This window comes from Rhinopithecus roxellana, chromosome 21 (assembly GCF_007565055.1).
Source record: "Rhinopithecus roxellana isolate Shanxi Qingling chromosome 21, ASM756505v1, whole genome shotgun sequence".
NCBI lineage: Eukaryota > Metazoa > Chordata > Mammalia > Primates > Cercopithecidae > Rhinopithecus > Rhinopithecus roxellana.
Window position 1 is genome coordinate 39,818,703 of NC_044569.1, and position 18,870 is coordinate 39,837,572.

At 43.7% G+C, this 18,870-nt stretch overlaps 1 protein-coding gene across 2 annotated transcripts in view; it reads left to right on the forward strand.

The window, feature by feature from the left end:
* Window positions 1–18,870, forward strand: part of CLUL1 (clusterin like 1) — a 57,228-nt gene continuing 38,358 nt past the window's right edge. The window contains exons 1-2 of one of the 2 annotated variants that reach the window (XM_010354898.2): window positions 1–133; window positions 12,112–12,233. In XM_010354898.2, coding sequence (XP_010353200.2) covers window positions 12,214–12,233 — 20 coding nt within the window. In that variant the 5' untranslated portion in view covers window positions 1–133; window positions 12,112–12,213. The remainder of the gene's footprint in view (window positions 134–12,111; window positions 12,234–18,870) is intronic. The other variant, XM_010354900.2, reaches the window with a different exon arrangement.

Genomic DNA, 18,870 nt, shown 5'->3' on the forward strand with positions numbered 1-18,870 from the left:
ACCTGCAGGCCCGGGCCGCGGGGTTGGCTTCCACTCTGGAGGTTGCCGACACCTGTGCCCCAGGCTCTGACTTCCAGCCAGTGGCACAGACGCCTCCAGGGGGCAGCACTCGAGCGCGTCTTATGAATGACAGGTGAGAAGCAACATCCTTCAGGACACAAATTTCTCTCCTCGCCTCTCTTGCTCATTTCTCCAGGGGCCAGAGAAAGCCGCTCCCAAGTCCAAGGCCGGGCTCCGCAGATGCCCGGCCCCTCCGGCGGGGGCAGAACAAAGCCACTCCGTGTTCTTGCCGGGGAAGGTAGAAATACTGTGGGCTCCTTCAGAGGCTGCCAGCAAAACTCAGGCAATCTCCTGGGCTGTTCCAATCCATTTCTTCTCTTTTTCAAAACAGCCAGGAAGAGGAGGAGGTAGAGGCGGGGAGACACACCATCCCTGCAAAACCACTGGCAAAATCTAAGCGGAGCCGGGTGTGGTGGCTCACGCCTGTAATCTCAACACTTTGGGAGGCCAAGGCGGTCCGATCACTTGAGGTCAGGAGTTGGAGGCCAGCCTGGCCTGCATTGTGAAATACAAAAATTACCCGATTGTGGTGGTACATGCTTGTAATCCCAGCTACTCGGGAGGCTGAGACAGGAGAATGGCTTGAACCCGGGAGGCAGAGGTTGCAGTGAGCCAAGATTGCACCACTGCACCCTAGCCTGGACAACACAGTGAGATTCTGTCTCAAAATAAATAAATAAACCCAAACAGAAAAAGAATCACTTTGAAAACGATCACATTCAAGGATCAATGCTCAGACAGTTTATGGAATTATCAGCCCAACCTGATAAAATCAGTATTTGAGGAAACCGCGGATGAGCCCCCTGATTTCAATCCCCATTCTGCCAGGTCCTGGTTAACTGAGGTTAACCAAGTAAAGAGCTGTAGACACTATTTACTGCTACCTTAAACCGATTACTCTAGCTTAGCCTACTTTCCATGTACAGATTTTACCAGTGGACAACATGATGCTTTATCTTGTTTTTCTCTCCCTGGGACTTTTTTCCAGACATTGAAAACAGAAATATGAATAAGGCCACTTTTACCTGTCTGATGCAAGAACAGAATTTTCAAACTCAACATTCATGCAACCCCTCAGTCCCTGACAATGGCGGGTGGGAAAATTTCTAAAAATATGCGGCAGCATAATTATGGGGAAAAGATGAGATACTGTTACCTAATAAAAATGCCGTAAATAGAGAATGATGAACTACCATAGGAAATGAATTCATAGAAGAGGACATGCTGGAATGTGGGACAGTAAAAATCACTTAAACTCTGCATGACCTTGAAGAAAGTCACGATGATCTGTTTTTCCAGGTTCCTCAAATAGCACGGTGAGATGTGGCTGTTTCCCAACTCTTCCTCTCCAGTGCACTGAATTTAGACCCTTTGTGAGTCTTCCTTCTTTCGACAGCATGAGTCTCTCTCTTGAGTCTAAAGGCTGCCTGAGTTCCTCTCTAACATCCTCTAGGCAGTATCAGCTAATGAGACAATGAATTCCATGGAGGCATCTCGCTTGCAGCAGTGGAAACAGAAGTACCTCTCTTGGATAATTTAGAACACTGGTGAGCAGAGGGTCAGATCACCCGGGGGTTGATGTCACAACCAAAAAAATGGCTGTGGCACTGAGTTCTTGGATGGTTTTCTACAGCTGGTCCAGATTTTCCATGGGCTCACCTTTAAATTAAAAGAATTTCTGCACTTTCAAGAATTTGAAAACAAAGCCATGTGTGAGAATAGGAGATCCACTCAAATGCCCTTGCAAGAAATAGGTTACATTCCTTTTTCTGCACTTATGAAAAGCACCACCTTTTTTTTTTTAGAAGGCATATATGTAAATGATTCCAAGTTAATCTTTAGCATGTGCCCATGTTGTTCTGATTTAGTAAACTTTAAAAATATGTCCATTGTTCTCTGTTAACAGCTTTTGGCAACTTTTTCAGAGATTGAAATATGTGAGCAAATTAGAGAAATGAGTACAATTATTAGCTAGTACCATTCAACAAGCACTAAAGAAACAAATACCTCTGCAATACATAAAAGGTATGATTATAGTAGATTTTATAATGCCATATAAGGTTTCTTATTTAATTTCATTCTTAATTCTCAAAATAAAATTACATAGAAGCAAAGTAATATAGTTACCAGCATAGTATTTTTACATGTCTTTAAGTGTTTGTTGTTGTTGTTGTTGTTGTTGTTTTTAAGGTAATGATGTGATGTTGTGGAAAGAACAGAGACGTGGGTTAGATAGAATGCTGGTTGTCTACCTTAACAGTTTGTGATAGTGAGCAAATTACTTACCTTCTCTGATCCTTATCTTATTTATCTATGAAATAGGATTGGTAATACTCATCAGGTTGAAAGGATTAAATGAGGCTCTATGTAAAACTTCTAATATGGTGCCTGGGACAGTAGAAGATGCTTAATAAAGATAGCTTTCATTATTATTATTAACTTTTTCAGGTGATGGTGATTTTAAATATTTAGGTAATTTTTTAAACTTTAGAAATAGTTGATTTTCAAATGATTAAGACTGCTTAATCATTTATTTTTATCACCAGATTTATTTTTATTACCCAAAATGTCAATGACTGTCATAAAGATAAAAATTAATAATAATTGGCTGGGCGCGGTGGCTCACACTTGTAATCCCAGTACTTTGGGAGGCCGAGGCGGGCGGATCACGAGGTCAGGAGATCGAGACCATCCTGGCTAACACGGTGAAAACCCGTCTCTACTAAAAATACAAAAAATTAGCCGGGCGTGTTGGGAGGCATCTGTAGTCCCAGCTACTCGTAGTCCCAGCTGCTCCTAGTCCCAGCTACTTGGGAGGCTGAGGCAGGAAAATGGCGTGAGCCCAGGAGGCGGAGCTTGCAGTGAGCCAAGATCACGCCACTGCACTCCAGCCTGGGCGACAGAGTGAGACTCCATCTCATGAAAAGAAAAGAAAAAATTAATAATAATTTAAACCCGAAGTATGAACTGAATTGTTTCCTTTAATATCACATCATATAGGCTGATGATAGTTTTGGTGACTGGTTTATCTATTCTTCCTAAAAGCGAACTGTTGTTAGATGGATGATCACTTGCATGTTGTGACTGAATTCAGCAGTTGGATTTTATTTTTTATTTGCTTCAGTAGCATTAGCCTTTCCTACCAAGATTCGAACAATCCATTTGCCTTTTTTTCCCCTAAAATCTCTCATACATTATAAATACTGGCTAAATATTTCCTGGACAGACATAAAGAACACATAAATCAGTCTCTGTATGATGTTTCTCACTGTAAAGGAGTTTATCTGGTTCAATACCAGGACATTTATTGCATATCAGGTTCCTACAGTTCAGCCAAAAGTTTGAGGATAAGGACTTACTGCAAAAAGTCTTCTATTGTTCTCAACCATTTTCTCGCTTAGCATATGCAGAGATTTGAAATGGTCAGTGGTACAATAGTTGTGTCTGCATATTTCTCTTGCAGAATATTAGAACAAGGGATTGGCAGTTTACAGAGAAGGCTGGCAAGGTGTTTGGAAATACACTCAGAAACCTGAGGAAATCAGTGGCAAGAGAGGCTTATTATTTCTAGAAATATGCTAGAGTATGTTTTGATTGTACACCTGGGGAATTAATAGATTAAGTAGTTTTATAAGGATTGGGGTTAATAGAATACCAGCAGTGAAGTTTGTCTTAGGACTTCTTTTTTTTTTTTTTTTCTGAGACAGAGTCTTGCTCTGTCGCCCAGGCTGGAGTGCAGTGGCTGGATCTTAGCTCACTGCAAGCTCCGCCTCCCGGGTTTACGCCATTCTCCTGCCTCAGCCTCCCGAGTAGCTGGGACTACAGGCGCCCGCCACCTCGCCCGGCTAGTTTTTTGTATTTTTTTTAGTAGAGACAGGGTTTCACTGTGTTAGCCAGGATGGTCTCGATCTCCTGACCTCATGATCCCCCTGTCTCAGCCTCCCAAAGTGCTGGGATTACAGGCTTGAGCCACCGCACCCGGCCTATCTTAGGATTTCTTAACTGGATAATCAGTGAAGTCACCAGATCCCAGTTAGAGACAGTTCCAAGTTTTACCAAACTCAAGATAACTGTCCAAGAGCTGTAATGGCTTAATCATCTTTGAATGCTACCTCTCAATGAAGCTATATCATAAGGAATAAAAAACTACATTTTAAAAAATTGGCTGTAATCATAGGGTGACTAACTGTCCCTGTTTACCCAGGACTCAGGGTTTCCCAGGCTGAGGGACAAAACCAGGAAAGTCCCAGGCAAACTGGGACGGTTGATCAACCGACCTAGTGGCCTCATCTGTCTCCTTAAAATATCTGGATTACTTCATGCCTCAAAAATGTCCTTGGCTTACCTGACTCTAGACAGTCAAGAAGCTTTTATTAATTGCCTACTGTGTGCCATTTTCTGGAGGTAATATTGTTCAACTGATGGACGAGCATCACTGATTGAAATATTTTGTGGTTCTCATGCTTTGTGTCCTGTGCCAATAGCCCCACATGGATATTTCTGTTTCCAGGTTTGTGTCACTTCTGGAGATATTAGACTGAACTCAGCAAAATAGGATGATCAAAATGAATTGTGTCCTTGTTGTGCTGTTGTCATCTAACTTAGATACAATGGCCGGGCACGGTGGCTCATGCCTATAATCCCAGCACTTTGGGAGGCCGAGGCAGGTGGATCACCTGAGATCAGGAGTTCGAGACCAGCCTGGCCAACATGGTGAAGCCCTGTCTCTACTAAAAATACAAAAATTAGTTGGGCGTGGTGGCGTGTGCCTGTAACCCCAGGTACTCGGGAGGCTGAGGCAGGAGAACCGCTTGAACCAGGGAGTGGGAGGTTGCTGTGAGCCCAGATCACCCCACTGCACTCTAGCCTGGCAACAGAGTGAGATGCGAGCTCAAAACAAAAACAAAAACAATTAGCTGGATGTGGGGGCGCATGTGTGTAATCCCAGCTACTCAGAAGGCTGAGCAAGAGAATCACTTGAATCCAGGAGACGGAGGTTGCAGTGAGACAAGATCTTGCCATTGCACTCCAGCCTGGGTGTCAGAGTGAGACTCCATCTCAAAAAATAAAAATAATAAAAAATAAATAAATACATAAATAAATGAATACATAAATTAGATATACTAAGAAAAGTATAAAAAAATCTTGTGTGAACATAAATGAAAATTGGCCAAAATAGGTAACAGACAGGGTCAGGCATGGTGGTTCATGCGTGGAATCCCAGTACTTCGGGAGGCTGAGGTGGGAGGATCAGTTGAGGCCAGGAGCTCAAGACCAACTTGGGCAACAAAGTGAGACCTCATCTCTATGAAAGAAAAAAAATATTTTTAAGAGTTAATGAACAACTTGCTTGCCTTCCAGCCTCCCTTCCTTAAAATACTAAGTTAAATGCAATACATGCTCTGACACTGTAGTTTGCTTTCACAAGGACTTACTGAATACTTACTCTAGGCTAAACCTTGTGCTATGTGTGGGGCTACAGGGATGAAAGAGAATTGGTCCTGCCCTCAGGAACCTTTCATTTACTACAGAGATTTAGTTGGTCTCTGTTCTCCCCCTCTCCTCCAGATCTATTCTCCACCTTTTTCTTCCCTTCTCCCTGCCTCCAGGGAGGGGGGCTGGATCACTGTGGCTCATTGCTCTGTGTCTTCTGATTGAGTTCAGTCAATGGGAGGCATCATTTTGGCGTGGCAGCTCTGGTGGTTCCTCTGCAATTGCAGTTACCTCTTCCAAGGATCCGACACTCACTGGGTTCCTGTATCCAATAACAGACTCCCTTAAATGCTCACTTCTGAAAATAGTTTCTCATAAAACTATTTTTATAATTTCCTCTGAGTGTGCCTTCTGTTTCCTGTGCAGACCCTGATTCAATAGGAAAACAAATTATTGAAATAGAGGAAGAGAAGTGTAATAATAGAGGTATACATAAGTAGAATGGGGCAATAAATGGCGCATTTTCACGCCATCAAGAGTGCTCATATAACAGAGATAAGTAAATATATCTTGAGTTGAACACTGAAGGATAAGAAACAAATGGGAGAAAGACCTAGAAGGAGCAATATACAGCAAGGAGGAAAAATAAACTATTGTGCATTCATGCAAATGTTAGTGTTTAGGACATCTGGAACACAAAGTATATGGGACAAAGCAGTGGGAGATAGTGTGGAGAGATAGGCCAGGGTCCATCTCTCTCATGTATGTATGGTAAGCAGTTTTGATCATTATTCACACCCACAATCACGTAGAGACACCATCTAGCCACTTGAGATTCACTAAACAACAAAACAAAGATTCCTATCCTTAGGAAAACGTGAACAATAAGCAGTAGAAGGCCAGGCTTGGTGGCTCATTCCTGTAATCCTAACACTTTGGGAGGCCGAGGTGGGCAGATCACCTGAGGTCAGGAGTTTGAAACCAGCCTGGCCAACATGGTGAAACCCTGTCTCTACTAAAAATACAAAAATTAACTGCGTGCGGTGGTGGGCACCTGTAGTCCCAGCTACTTGGGAGGCTGAGGCAGGAGAATCCCTTGAACCCGGGAAGGGGAGGTTGCAGTGAGCCAAGATCACTGCACTGTACTCTAGTCGGGTAAAAGAGTAAGACTCCATCTCAATAAAATAAAATAAAATAAAATAAAAACATAAGCAATAGGTACAACATATAAATAAATTACAAAGCATGTTAGAAAGTGCTAAGTGTTTGGTAAAAGAAAAAGTAGAGAGAGCAAGGAAGGTCAGGAATGAGTTGGGAGGGTAGTAGGTTGCCATTAAAAAGGGGAATAGGCCGGGCGCGGTGGCTCAAGCCTGTAATCCCAGCACTTTGGGAGGCCGAGACGGGCGGATCACGAGGTCAGGAGATCGAGACCATCCTGGCTAACACAGTGAAACCCCGTCTCTACTAAAAATACAAAAACTAGCCGGGCGAGGTGGCGGGCGCCTGTAGTCCCAGCTACTCGGGAGGCTGAGGCGGGAGAATGGCGCAAACCCGGGAGGCGGAGCTTGCAGTGAGCTGAGATCGGGCCACTGCACTCCAGTCCGGGCGACAGAGCGAGACTCCGCCTCAAAAAAAAAAAAAAATAAAAAAAAAAAAAAAAAAAAAAAAAAAAAAAAAAAAAAAAAGGGGAATAGAGGCTGGCGCGGTGGCTCACGCCTGTAATCCCAGCACTTTGGGAGGCCGAGGCGGGTGGATCAGAAGGTCAGGAGATGGAGACCACAGTGAAACACCGTCTCTACTAAAAATACAAAAAATTAGCCGGGCGTGGTGGCAGGTGCCTGTAGTCCCAGCTACTCAGGAGGCTGAGGCAGGAGAATGGCGTGAACCCGGGAGGCGGAGCTTGCAGTGAGCCGAGATTGCGCCACTGCACTCCAGCCTGGGCGACAGAGTGAGACTCCGTCTCAAAAAAAAAAAAAAAAAAAAAAAAAAGGGAATAGGCCTCATTGGAAAGGCCACATTGAGAAGGAAATTTGTGCATACAATTGAGGGAATTTAGGGAGTTAAGAATGTGGATTTCTGGAGGAAGAGCATTCCAGACAGAGGGATCACCAGTGCAAAGGTCCCATGGCAAGACTATACCTGGGACATGATCCTGACATCAGTAAGGCCAGTGAAGCTAGAGATGGAGTGGAAAAGGAGAGAGTGATAGGAGCTGGGGTCAGAGAGTTTCAGGGTGGGGAAGGTCTTGCAGGACCTTATAGGTCATTGTAAAGCATTTGGATTTTATTCTGAGGGTCACTGGGGTGTCATTAGAGACTTTTGAGCAAAGAGGTACATGCTCTGACTGAACTTTATTCTGTGAACAATGAGAATCAACTAGATGGATTTAAATATGGGTATACCATGAAAGAAAATTACTTAAGATCCTTGCTACTCAAAGTATGATCCAGGACCAGCCATATTGGCATCAGCTGGGAACTTGTTAGAAATGCAGAATCCCAAGTCCCCAAGACAAACCGAATCAGAACTTGCACTGTAACAAGATCCCAGGTGGCCCATTTGTATGGTAGAGTTTAAGAAGCATTAGTTTAGGGCGGGGCGCGGTGCCTCAGGCCTGTAATCTCATCACTTTGGGAGGTCGAGACGGATGGATCACGAGGTCAGGAGATCGAGATCATCCTGACATCCTGACTAACACAGTGAAACCCCGTCTCTACTAAAAATACAAAAAATTAGCCAGGCGTGGTGGCGGGCACCTGTAGTCCCAGCTACTCGGGAGGCTGAGGCAGGAGAATGGTGTGAACCTGGGAGGCGGAGCTTGCAGTGAGCCGAGATCGCGCCACTGCACTCCAGACTGGGCGACAGAGCAAGACTCCGTTTCAAAAAAAAAAAAAAAAAAAAGCATTAGTTTAAAAGATCCATCTGATAGGAGCGTGGAAGATACATTTGAAACAGAATAGACAAGTCAGAGAGAGGTGGGAAGGGCCTAAACACAGGGCAACAGAAGGGAGGTAAAAGAGGGAACAAATATAAAGAAAGAAAATGCACAGCACAATGTAGACAATTCCTAAATACTTAAAAAAATTTTTTTGAAATAATTATAGATTCACAGGAGGTTGCAAAGAAATGCATAGGAAACAACAATGCAGCCTTTACCCAGCCTCCTTCACCATTAACATCTTATGCAACTATATTAAAATATCAAAAACAATCAAATGACATTGCTACAACCCATAGAGCTTATTCAGATTTCACCAGTTATTAGATGCACTCGTGTGTGTGTGTGTGTGTGCAGAGCTCTGTGTAATTTTATCACATGTGAAGCTTTGCTACCACAATGAAGATATTCAAGCCATTAGCAGAAGACTTTCTAGTGTTACCTCCTTATAGCCACACCCATCCCCCCATCATTAACCCCTGGGAACAACTAATCTGTTCATCTCTATAATTATTCTGTTTCACAAATGTTTTATAGATGGGTATGTGCAGTATGTATTTTTTGGGACTGGTGACAGAGCAAGACAGGATCTCACTCTGTCACCCAGGCTGGAGTGCAGTGTCATGATCTTAGCTCATTGCAGCCTCTATCTCCTGGACTCGGGTGATTCTCCCACCCCAGCCTCCTGAGTAGCTGGGACTACGGACACGCGCCACCTCGCCTGGCTAATTTTTTGTATTTTTGTAATGATGGGGTTTCACCATGTTGCCCAGGCTAGTCTAGAACCCCTGGGCTCAAGTGATCCAACCGCCTTGGCCTCCCAAAATGCTGGGAGTACAGGCATGAACCACCACTCCCAAGAGCTTTTATTCATTCATAATTTCTTTGAAGTTCATCTGAGTTGTGTGTATCAATATTTCACTCCTTCTAATTACTGAGTAGTATTCCATGGCTTGGATGTACTAGAATTTATTCATCCCATTCAACCCATTAAAGGACATTTGGGTGGTTTCCAAGTTTCCAGTTTTGGGCTATTATGAACAAAGTTGCTATGAACATTCATATACAATGAATACTTTTTGTATGAATGAATGGAATAGAATGGATAGGATTTAGTGATCAGTTATGTGGGATGAAGGGTGGCAAAAGCAGTAAAAAGTAGCCCTCAATGCAATGTGCAGCCAGCAAGTACCACTACTAGCAAAAAATAGTTTATTTTGTTTCATACATATATTTCTATACATACATACACTTTATTAATAACCAAATAATCTCCTTTTCAAATGAAAACAATAATTTAACATAAACTACCAACTTAAAATCTAAAGTAAAACTTGACAACAGTGATGCAGGATTTTTTGCTCCTCAGCTCAGTTGGGTCTGTGTTCTTGTCTTATGCCCAGGAAGACATAGGTACGCGGACATCGGAGAATGAGTGGCATAGAATTTATTAAGCAAAAAGGGAAGCTCTCGGGAAAGAGTGGGGTCCTGAAAGCAGGTTGCCGGTTGCCCCTTCGTAATTGAATACAAGAGCTCCTATATAAAAGCTGATGGGGCTGAGTTTCCTGTTTGTATAAGGCATGAATTCCTGGTGGCTCCACTGCACTCCCCCAGTGCATATGTGGGCCCTTCATCCGCTAGGGACATGTTTAGGCAAGCCTCCTGTGCACGCTCCCTTATCTGCACAAAACATGGGTTGGAGGTTCTCCGGGGACCCTTCCCTTACTTTCTGCCTAAAGTAAGCTGGCTAACTCCTTTCAACAATAATAAAGACATACAGACAATGGTTCTCAGTACAATCATTTTAAATATTTAAGTAAACTTAAAATGGTGTTTGTTTTGATTTGACATTTTAAAAGATATTGCTGTTCTAAAAATTCTGTTTTTTTAGTTGTTTGGGCTCCTAGTCTACAATGTGCTATTACTATTAAGCATTATTGTATCATGGCATTCCTCAAATAGTTTTTAAATTACTTTTAATTTGAAGAAAGAACATTCTATACAGTCATGGAAAGTGTCAAAAATGAAAATGAGGCAGGGCGCGGTGGCTCACGCTGTAATCCCAGCACTTTGGGACGCCTAGGTGGGTGGATCGCTTGAGCCCAGGAGTTTGAGACCAGTCTGGGCAATATAGTATAACCCTCTGTCTATAAAAAACACAAAAATTAGCCAGGTGTGGTGGCCCATGCCTGTAGTCCCAGCTACTTAGGAAGTTAAGGTGGGAAATCCTAGGTGACAGAATGAGACCCTGTCTCAAAAAAAAAAAAAAAAAACAGAAAAAAGAAAATGATAAAGGATACATATCAGGAAAATGCATGGTATTTTGTATCATCTACTTTAGAGTAATTCCAGTATAGTGGGTTTTTTGTTGTTGTTAATTTTATTTTTGAGAAAGGGTCTTCTGCTGTCACCCAGACTGGAGTGCAGTGGTACGATCTTGGCTCCCTACAACCTCCGCCTACCAGGCTCAAGCCATACTCCCAACTCAGCCTCTGAGTGGCTGGGACTACAAGCGCACACCACCATGCCCAGATAACTTTTGTATTTTTTGTAGAGATGGGATTTTGCCATGTTGCCTGAATGCCAGCCTCAAGCAATCCACCCCGCTCAGTATCCCAAAGTGCTGGGATTGCAGGCGTGAGCCACCACACCTGGACCCAGTATAGTAGTTTTTTCTTTTCTTTTTTATTCTATGTTTTAATGAATTTACACGTTACCCAGATGTTCCTTAGTTTTTCTGCCTTCCAAGATCACTCTGGAAGAATATTTAAGAATATACCAAATAAGAATATTCAAGTCCTCCCCTATGGGTGGCAGGAAGAACACCCCTTCCCCAGATGGTATCTAGCACCTCTGGCTGGGAACTGCTTCCTCATGCTCCTAAGTCCGGGTCCTCTCTTGGAACAACGCTGCCACCACAGTGCAGACCCACAACAGGAAGAAGGACAGCCACAGTCCCCCAATCCCCTGTCCCCAGGGTGTGCACAGCCTGACTCCTAACTCCCCACCATCGACTGTAGGAGGAAAACAGCACAGGGCAGGAAACAATTTTCCTTGTCACCAACCTTTCTCTGAGGGAACCTACTGGCCACCTCCCTCTTAGGACCAGCCCATCATCCACAACATGGAAGTCCAGCTTCCCCTCAAATCAGAGTGCTTTCTTCATGACATTTCTTTGCAAAGTACCAGGACCCACAGCTCTGAGACTCTGGCCGTCCTCCAAGCCCTCATTCCCACCCCATCTTCCTTGTCCTCACCCCTGGTCAGGAGAAGCCAAAACATGAGTCAGTCTCCCAGTAATCAAGCCTGGTTTTCTCACCGAGGGCTCACCCCAGATCAACCACCGGCTTCTTTTGATGTAGTCAGAAGGCTATTAGAGTCTTCTCAAATGAAAGAGATTTTATCAAAGACTTGGAGAATAAAAGAAAAAGAGGATTATATAATAAAACATAAAACAACAAACATATACACACAAACAAAAATAAATGTGAGATATGATTCTCCCAGAGTGTTTAGAGCAGGAATGTTCTTGGGCATCTCTCTTTAACCTTCCCCCACGAGCACCCCCCACCAGGCAAGGCCAGTTCACCCTCAGTGCTCGCTACTTTGCAGTGTTCATAGAATATGTGCAATAATTTCAGTAGGCTTCCTAAAACTTCTTTTTCTTTTCTTTTCTTTAGAGTCACGTCCCTCTCCATTGCCAGGCTGGAGTTCAGTGACATGTTCATAGCTCACTGAAGTCTCAAGTTCCTGGGTTCAAGTGACCCTCCCACCTCAGTCCCATGAGGATCTGGGACTATAGGCATGCACCGCTACACCCGTCTATATTTTACTTATTTATTTATTTATTTATTTTGAGACAGAGTCTAGCTCTGTCACCCAGGCCAGAGTGTAGTGACACTATCTCAGGTCACTGCAACCTCTGCCTCCTGAATTCAAGCGCTTCTCCTGCCTCAGCCTCCCTACTAGCTGGGATTATAGGCTTGCACCACCTACATCCAGCTAATTTTTGTATTTTTAGTAGAGACGCAGTTTCACCATGTTGGCCAGGCAGGTCTTGATCTTCTGACCTCAAATGATCCACCCACCGTGGCCTCCCAAAGTGCTGGGATTACAGGCATGAGCCACTATGCCCAGCCTATTTTATTTAAAAATATTTTTTAGACAAGGACTAGCTCTGTTGCCCAGGCTGGAGTGTAGTGGTGCAATCATGGCTCACTGCAGCCTTGATCTCCTGGGTTCCAGTGATCCTCCCACCTTAGCCTCCTGATTAGCTGGTACTACAGTTGCATGCCACCACCCAGCTAATTTAAAAAAAATTTTTTTTTTTTTTTTAATTTTATTGAGACAGAGTCTTGCTCTGTCACCCAGGCTGGAGTGCAGTGGCGCGATCTTGGCTCACTGCAAGCTCCGCCTCCCGGGTTTACGCCATTCTCCTGCCTCAGCCTCCCGAGTAGCTGGGACTACAGGCGCCCGCCACATTGCCCGGCTAATTTTTTGTATATTTAGTAGAGACGGGGTTTCACCATGTTGGCCAGGATGGTCTCGATCTCCTGACCTCGTGATCCGCCCGTCTCGGCCTCCCAAAGTGCTGGGATTACAGGCTTGAGCCACCACGCCCGGCCTAAATTTTTTTGTAGAGATGGGGTCTCACCCTGGTGTCCAGGCTGGTCTCAAACTCCTGGGCTCCAGTGATCCTCCCACATTGGCATCCCAAAGTGCTGGGATTATAGGAGTGAACTACTGTGTCCAGTCTTTTAAAAATTTTTCAAGAAATTGGGGTCTTGCTATATTGCCCAGGCTGGTCTCCACTCCTCCTGTTAAGCGATCCTCCCACCTCAGCCTCCTTGAGTAGCTGGGATAACATTACAGGCACACACCACCACCCCTGGCTCTAAAACTTCTTCTGTGCCATTTGTGCACTTCACCCAATTGCCTCTTTATAGTAATTAATTAGGATCTTGGGTAAAAAATAAAAGTCAACAGTTATATATAGTCCTCAAAATTGTGTATGTATCTGAGCAGCTATCAGCTGCACAGTGCAGAAGGATGAACTGCAGTCCCTCCACCTAAAAAGTGGTAGGGACCATCATGGAACGTCAGATGCGCGCCAGACCAAAGCAGAGTGAGGTTGTGCTGGGTGCTCTGTTTGTGCCTGCCTGTGCTCTCACTTCTCTGTCTTGCTCTGTGCCCTTGTGAGGTTGACCCTGAGTTGGCATCACCAGGTCTCAGTCTGCTGGTTTCCTGGGTTCCCCTTGAAGGCTACTGCTCCCACAAGGCAACCACGGTCCCAGCTCTAGCTCTCACTGAGCTCCAGAATCATTGTTTCATCCCCTTACCCAAGTGAGAATAATTCTGTTTTATTCCAGGACCCTGACAAATGGACAAGCCAAAAAATCCCCTAGGTGTTATCTGATCTTGGTGATCAGGAAGGTGTTTGTTTTGTTTTTTAATGCAGACACATAATTTTAAAAATTATTCACTTTCACCTACTATAAGAGAAGTCATATTAATTCACAACTTCTGTGACATTTTGGCTAACAAGTGGTTCAATATTAAAGCTTTGTCAACCAGGTGCAGTGGCTTATGCCTGTAGTCTAAGTGCTTTGGGAGGCTGAGGTGGGAGGGTCACTTGAGGCCAGGAGGTCGAGGCTGCAGTCAACCATGATCTCACCACTACACTCCAGCCTGGGCAACAGAGTGAGACTCTGTCTCTAAACAAACAAACAAATAATAAATAAAGTTTTTTCAAGCATGGCAGATAATGGCCTGGATCTCTCACTGCCTTTTAGATAAAAATCTGGCAATAACCAAAGAGTTTTCATAAGGCCTGTTGATCTATTTATAAGATATGCATATAATTTACTTGACCATTATAATAATCTAAATCTATTGTCTTTATCTTCCAATAATCCACAGAGTCAGCACACAAGGATTCTTTTTTCCGTATATAGAATGAGTATTCCTTATCTGATATGCTTGACGCCAAAGTGTTTCAGGTTCTGGATGTTTTGGGATTTTGAAATATTTGCATATACACAGTGAGATATCTTGGGGATAGAATCTACGTCTAAACACAAAATTCATTTATGTTTCATATACACCTTATACACATAGGCTGAAGGTAAATTTACACAATATTTTAAATAATTTTGCACATAAAAGAATGTTGGTATACATTGAACCATCAGAAAGCAAGGTGTCCCTGTCTCAGCCATCCACAAGGACAGTCTGTAGTTGTCTGGTGTCACCATCATTCCTCATTCTGAACTGATACGCTACTGATAAGCAATCATTTTCTTACACTTACTCACACATAAGCACTTAGTTAAAAAATGACATATATATCTGGCATGCTCAGAAAAGTTATATTGCAGCAGAAGGGAGCTGAGAGGGTCCTTTTTTCCCTTGGGGAACACTGAATAAATTGTGTATTATGTGCCTGTATCCTGACTGCGACCCCATCACATGAGGTTAAGTGTGGAATTTTCTACTTGTCTCTCTGTGCTTAAAAAGTTAGATTGGCCAGGCACAGTGGCTCATGCCTGCAATCCCAGCACTTTAGGAGGCCAAGGCAGGTGGATCATTTGAGGTCAGGAGTTCGAAACCAGCCTGGCCAACATGGTGAAATCCTGTCTCTACTAAAAATAAAAAAATTAGCCTGGTGTGATGGTGCACGCTTGTAATCCCATCTACTCGGGAGGCTGAGGCAGAATTTCTTGAACCTGGGAGGCAGAGTTTGTAGTGATAGCAGAGATCACTCCATTGCACTCCAGCCTGGGTGACAAAGCTTGACTCTGTCTCAAAAAAAAAGTTAGATTTTGGAGCATTTTGGATTTTGGATTTTGCATTAGGTCAGTTCAAGTTGAAAAGAAAATCTGATTTGCTCAGGACAAACTTAACAAAACAAGTGAGATATTCTGATACTATATATATGCTCCTGTTTGTATTTCCTTAATTAATTTGGACTTGGAACAACTTAGCCAATTACGGATTAGAGGATGAGACTTAAATGTTACTGTACAATGGTTAGAATGATTCATTCCTCTATGTTATCATCAACTACTTACGGTATTTTACCCATCCTGCTGTCATGGAGATCAAGAACCAAAGTAAAACACATTTGCAAAGGTCATAATAATGTGGCCAGAATTTAAAGAAAAACTTGATTTTTAATTATGTATGATTTTGCTTGTTTAGTCTACCGATTTCTATTTGCTTTAGCTTACTCAAAAATAAAGTGCAGCACTTCTAGGGCTATTGACTCATGTAGGCCTTTATACTGCATGGGTCCAGATGCAATACATCTGGCGGTCAATTGGATTGGCCACTGGATTGAAGGAGAGAGAGAAGTCTGGGATGATTCCCAAATGTCTGGATCTGGTGACAGCGAGATATGGCAGGGCGAGCTTGAGGGGAAAAAGCTGGGTTAGGAACCGTTGAAACTGAAGTCCCTGAGGGCTGTGCCGACAGAGAGAGAGCCGGTAGAAGTTTGCCTTTACCTGTCTGTGGTTCTAGGTAAGTTCACTGAAAGAGAGTTCCAGGCAGTAGAAATAAGAGTACCCAGGACAAAGCCCCAGGGAAGAGAAAACATCTGACGGAGGACAGAGGAAGAAGGGTCAGGAATGAGACTCAGCAGCCGTCATGTGTCTGACACCAGAGCCTGACACATAGTACGTAGTAGACACTCAGCAAATACCATAACAGAGATGAATCCAAGGCTGGGGGAGGTGGCTCATGCCTGTAATCCCCATACCTTGAGAGGCCTAGGTGGGAGGATCCCTTGAGTCCAGGAGTTCGAGACCAGCCTGGAAAACATGGTGAGACCTTGCCTCTAAAAAAATTAAAACTAAACATTAAAAAAAGAGATGAATTCATAACCTGGCTGCTGGAGCCCACTGTGGGTTGGGTGGGCATAAAAACCCAGCCCACTCTTACCAGCAGTTAATCAATAATTTGCCTGGAATTCTGAGGCTCCTGTCCCACGTCTTGGCTGCTCCTCTCAGATCACCTTCTGGCCGATCCCAAGTCCACTTCCCATGCTCCTTGCTTCCTTCCTCCTGGTCTCCCTCACACTTTCCTTTCCTACTCCCCTTCCCCCCGGGGCCCTGGCTCAGCCCAGCACAGGGAGAGCCCTGTGCCACCTATTACAGCTTGCCTGCACCTTCGCATCTTTCAGAGTAGAGCACCTACAAGATAACCCTCCCCCCCACCTTTTTTTTTTTTTTTTTTTTTTTTTTACCAGTACAGATTGCCTCTCATAGCACAATTGGGCTTCACTATTATCCTTAAAGACCCTCTCTCTGTGGCAGATTGGAATGGATAAGATAAAGAAGATTGAGAGGATGAAGAACCCATCCTGTTTTGCCAGTGAGAAGGGGGTAGAAATAAAAAGATTAGGAGGGCTCAGGCGTGGTGGCTCCAGCGTGTCATCTCAGCTACTCAGGAGGCTGAGGCAGGAGGATCACTTGAGCCCAGGAGTTTGAGACTATAGAGCGCTATGATTATGCCTGTGAATAACCACTGCACTCTAGCCTGGGCAACATATCAAGACCTGTTTCTAGGGAAAAAAAATTTTTTTAATAAATTTAAAAATTAGGAGAAAGGTAACCACATCCTGCTACAAATAAAAGAAGTTGGAGAGGTAAGAGGAGGACCAAGAGCTAATGGCATCATTTACACAAAAAGAGATGCTTTGAAATCAGTTGCTCATCCAATTCCACAAGGACGAAAAGTAAGAAAGAGGATAGAGAGTCACCAGTGGATTTGGTCATCATTGGCTTCTTGATGACTTTAGCTACAAAAATTCTTGTTGGTAGTGAGAGTTAGACCCTGGTGGGCTGGGTAGAGGGTTCCTGGAGCATGAGGAAAGGCCCGTGCCAGCCAATGGCCCCCACTACACTCTGCCCTGGCCTTCCTCATCTCAGAAAATGGCATCCCCCATCCAAAACTCAAGTCAAGAATCCAGCAGCCACCCTTGATTCTGACTTCCCCTCACCTCACAGTCCAGTCCCGTCTCCAAAATAAGTCCCAAATCTCACCACTTCTCACTCTCCAAAAAGCCACCATTATCTCTTTCCTGGCGATTAAAACAGTTTCCTAACTGGCTTCCCTTCTACCTTGCTTTCCATTCTTCTCAGGACAGCAACAGTGGCCTTTTAAAACTAGTACATTGGCTGGGCGCGGTGGCTCACACCTGTAATCCCAGCACTTTGGGAGGCCAAGGCGGGCGGATCAAGAGGTCAGGAGATCAAGACCATCCTGGCTAACATGGTGAAACCCCATCTTCACTAAAAATACAAAAAATTATCTGGGCGAGGTGGTGGGCTCCTGTAGTCCCAGCTACTCGGGAGGCTGAGGCAGGAGAATGGCGTGAACCTGAGAGGTGGAGCTTGCAGTGAGCCGAGATTGCACCACTGCACTCCAGCCTGGGCGACAGAGCGAGACTCCACCTCAAAAAATAAATAAATAAATAAAACCAAAAATAATAATAATAAAATAAAACCAGTACATTATCGTTGCCCTTTGGGAAATCCTCTACAATTACGCAGTCTTTCTTCAAAAAATATATGTATTTCTGACTTCTTACACTGCCCTACTTATAGGATATGCACATTTCTGATCTCCAGCTAATATCACACTTCTTCTGTCACCACACTGTGCCACACTTGGCCAAGTTTGTTCCCACTCCTCCTGCACTTGCTCTCAGATCTCAGAAGAGGCATACTGCTTGTCTTTCAGGCCAGCCGGCTTCACACATGTGCCATGTGCACCCCTCGCTCAGAAGGGATCTGTATTTGGTTTGGATCTATTGTTGCCATCTTGAAATTCTTAATACTCTTTGAACACGGGGTCCATATTTTCATTTTGCACTGGGCCCTGAAAATTGTGTAGCTGGTTCTACTTTCAGGGATTGTATTAGAAGTCTCCTCCTCAAAGAGGCCTTCCTTGGCCACCTATCCTCAAGTAGCCCCTCCCCTTCTAAGTTACTCACTATCCCATTATTCCCATTTAATTTTCTTTATAACAGTTGTCATGCTTTTATACATTCTGGCTTCTGTATTTATTTGCATGTTGTCCATTTCCCTCCCTTTGGAACGCAGCGTGAGCACCTATAATACAGAGACTGCTGTATGCACGGTGCAGAATGTAATGAGTACCCGATACATTTGTTGAATAAACTATTCCAAGGGTTGAATGTGCTGGAAGCAAGAGAAGCACTATTCTCGGTATAATGGAAATTTTAAATGTACTTGATTTTAAATGTACATCCTAATCAATAATTAAATTTGTATAGTGCTGGTCCAAACAGATAAATTCTGGCTTCATGATGATGGTTAAGTGGAATATAATTTTCTCATTTTGTATTCAAACTAGACCTTTTTCATGAAGGAGTCTGAAGTCTAGATTCAATGCCTACTTTTGCTACTTATGTTATA